The sequence below is a fragment of the Glycine max genome, chromosome 19 (assembly GCF_000004515.6).
Source record: "Glycine max cultivar Williams 82 chromosome 19, Glycine_max_v4.0, whole genome shotgun sequence".
Taxonomy (NCBI): domain Eukaryota; kingdom Viridiplantae; phylum Streptophyta; class Magnoliopsida; order Fabales; family Fabaceae; genus Glycine; species Glycine max.
Window position 1 is genome coordinate 32,125,929 of NC_038255.2, and position 1,456 is coordinate 32,127,384.

At 41.4% G+C, this 1,456-nt stretch overlaps 1 protein-coding gene across 1 annotated transcript; it reads right to left on the minus strand.

The window, feature by feature from the left end:
- Positions 1-359: 359 nt before the first annotated feature.
- Positions 360-1,157, minus strand: LOC102663840 (uncharacterized). Its single transcript, XM_006605084.1, has one exon. It carries the CDS (start codon positions 1,155-1,157, stop codon positions 360-362), a length of 798 nt encoding a protein of 265 aa, XP_006605147.1.
- Between the last annotated feature and the right edge of the window lie 299 nt (positions 1,158-1,456).

The following is a 1,456-nucleotide window of genomic DNA, read 5'->3' on the forward strand; positions in this document are numbered from 1 at the left end:
TTGGTGGCATTATCGGTGATTATCTTTCTGGGCAAACCATATCTGCAAATTATCTCTTTCTTGATTAATCTAACCACCACATTCCTAGTCACTTTAGCATATAAGGCCGCTTCCACCCACTTGGTGAAGTAATCAATGGTGACTAAGATGAAACGATGCCCACTCGAAGCCTTGGGTTCGATAGCCCTAATCATGTCTATGCCTCACATCGAGAATGATCGTGGTGCTAACAACACATTCAATGGTACAGGTGAGGCATTAACATTATCTGCAAAGGTTTGGCACTTGAGTCATTTCTTGGCGTGAACACAACAATCACTCTCCATGGTGATCCAGTAATACCCGACTCTCAAAATCTTTCAGGCCATGGCATGCCCATTAGAATGGGTGCCAAAGGATCCTTCATGCACCTCCGTTAGTATTTGCTCAGCCTCATTTGCATTCACACACTGCAGCAATACCATATCATTGTTTCTTTTATATAGGACATCCTCACTCAGGAGGAAACTAGTTGTCAACCTCCGTAACGTCCTCTTGTCATTGTTAGAGGCCTCAGGTGGGTAATCCTTGTCCTTGATGTATCGTTTGATATCGAAATACCAAGGCTTATCATCCTCATCTTTTTCTATGAAACAAAAGTGTGCAGGCTTAATGTGACATTTGATGTCTATGCATGACAAATCTCCATGAGGGCCTATTTTGAACATGGATGACAGAGTGGCAAGAGCATCAACCATTTGGTTTTTCTCTCTAGGAATGTGATGAAATGATATATCATCAAAGATTTCCATCAATTCCTTGATGAAAGCCTGGTAAGGTATCAACTTATGGTCTCTGGTCTCCCATTCACCTTTCAACTGATGAATTACCAATGTTGAGTCATCGTACACTTTGAGCAACTTAACCCTAAAGTCGATTGCTGCTTGGATTCCTAAGGTGCATGCTTCGTACTCCACCATATTATTTGTACAATTGAAACACAATCTAGTCGTGAAAGGCAAACATTGTTTGTCTGGCGAAACCAACACTGTCTCAATTCCATGACCCAATACATTAGACACACCATCAAACCATAAAATCCACTTGTCTTTGTCTTCATCTTCACCCTCTTCCTCAAACAAGGCCATAATATCCTCGTCGAGGAATTCTGGATGCATAGGCTGATAATCACTTATGGGTTGTTAAGCTAGATAATCTACCAAGGCACTCCCTTTTACTGCCTTCTGAGTGACATAAACAATATTGAATTCCAACAACAAAACATGCCATCAAGCTATTCTCCCAGTAAGAGCGGGCTTTTCAAAGATGTACTTGACTAGATCCATTTTGGACATCAACCAAGTAATGTAACTCAACACATATTGTCTCAAACAGTGAGCTGCCCACGCCAAGCCACAACATGTCCTTTCTAGTAACGAGTAGTTCATCTCGCATGCTGTGAATTTCTTGCTCAAGT

Bases quoted from the DNA above. Each gene is read 5' to 3' on its own strand.
- LOC102663840 (XM_006605084.1), bottom strand. From the start codon at position 1,157: ATGCATCCAGAATTCCTCGACGAGGATATTATGGCCTTGTTTGAGGAA.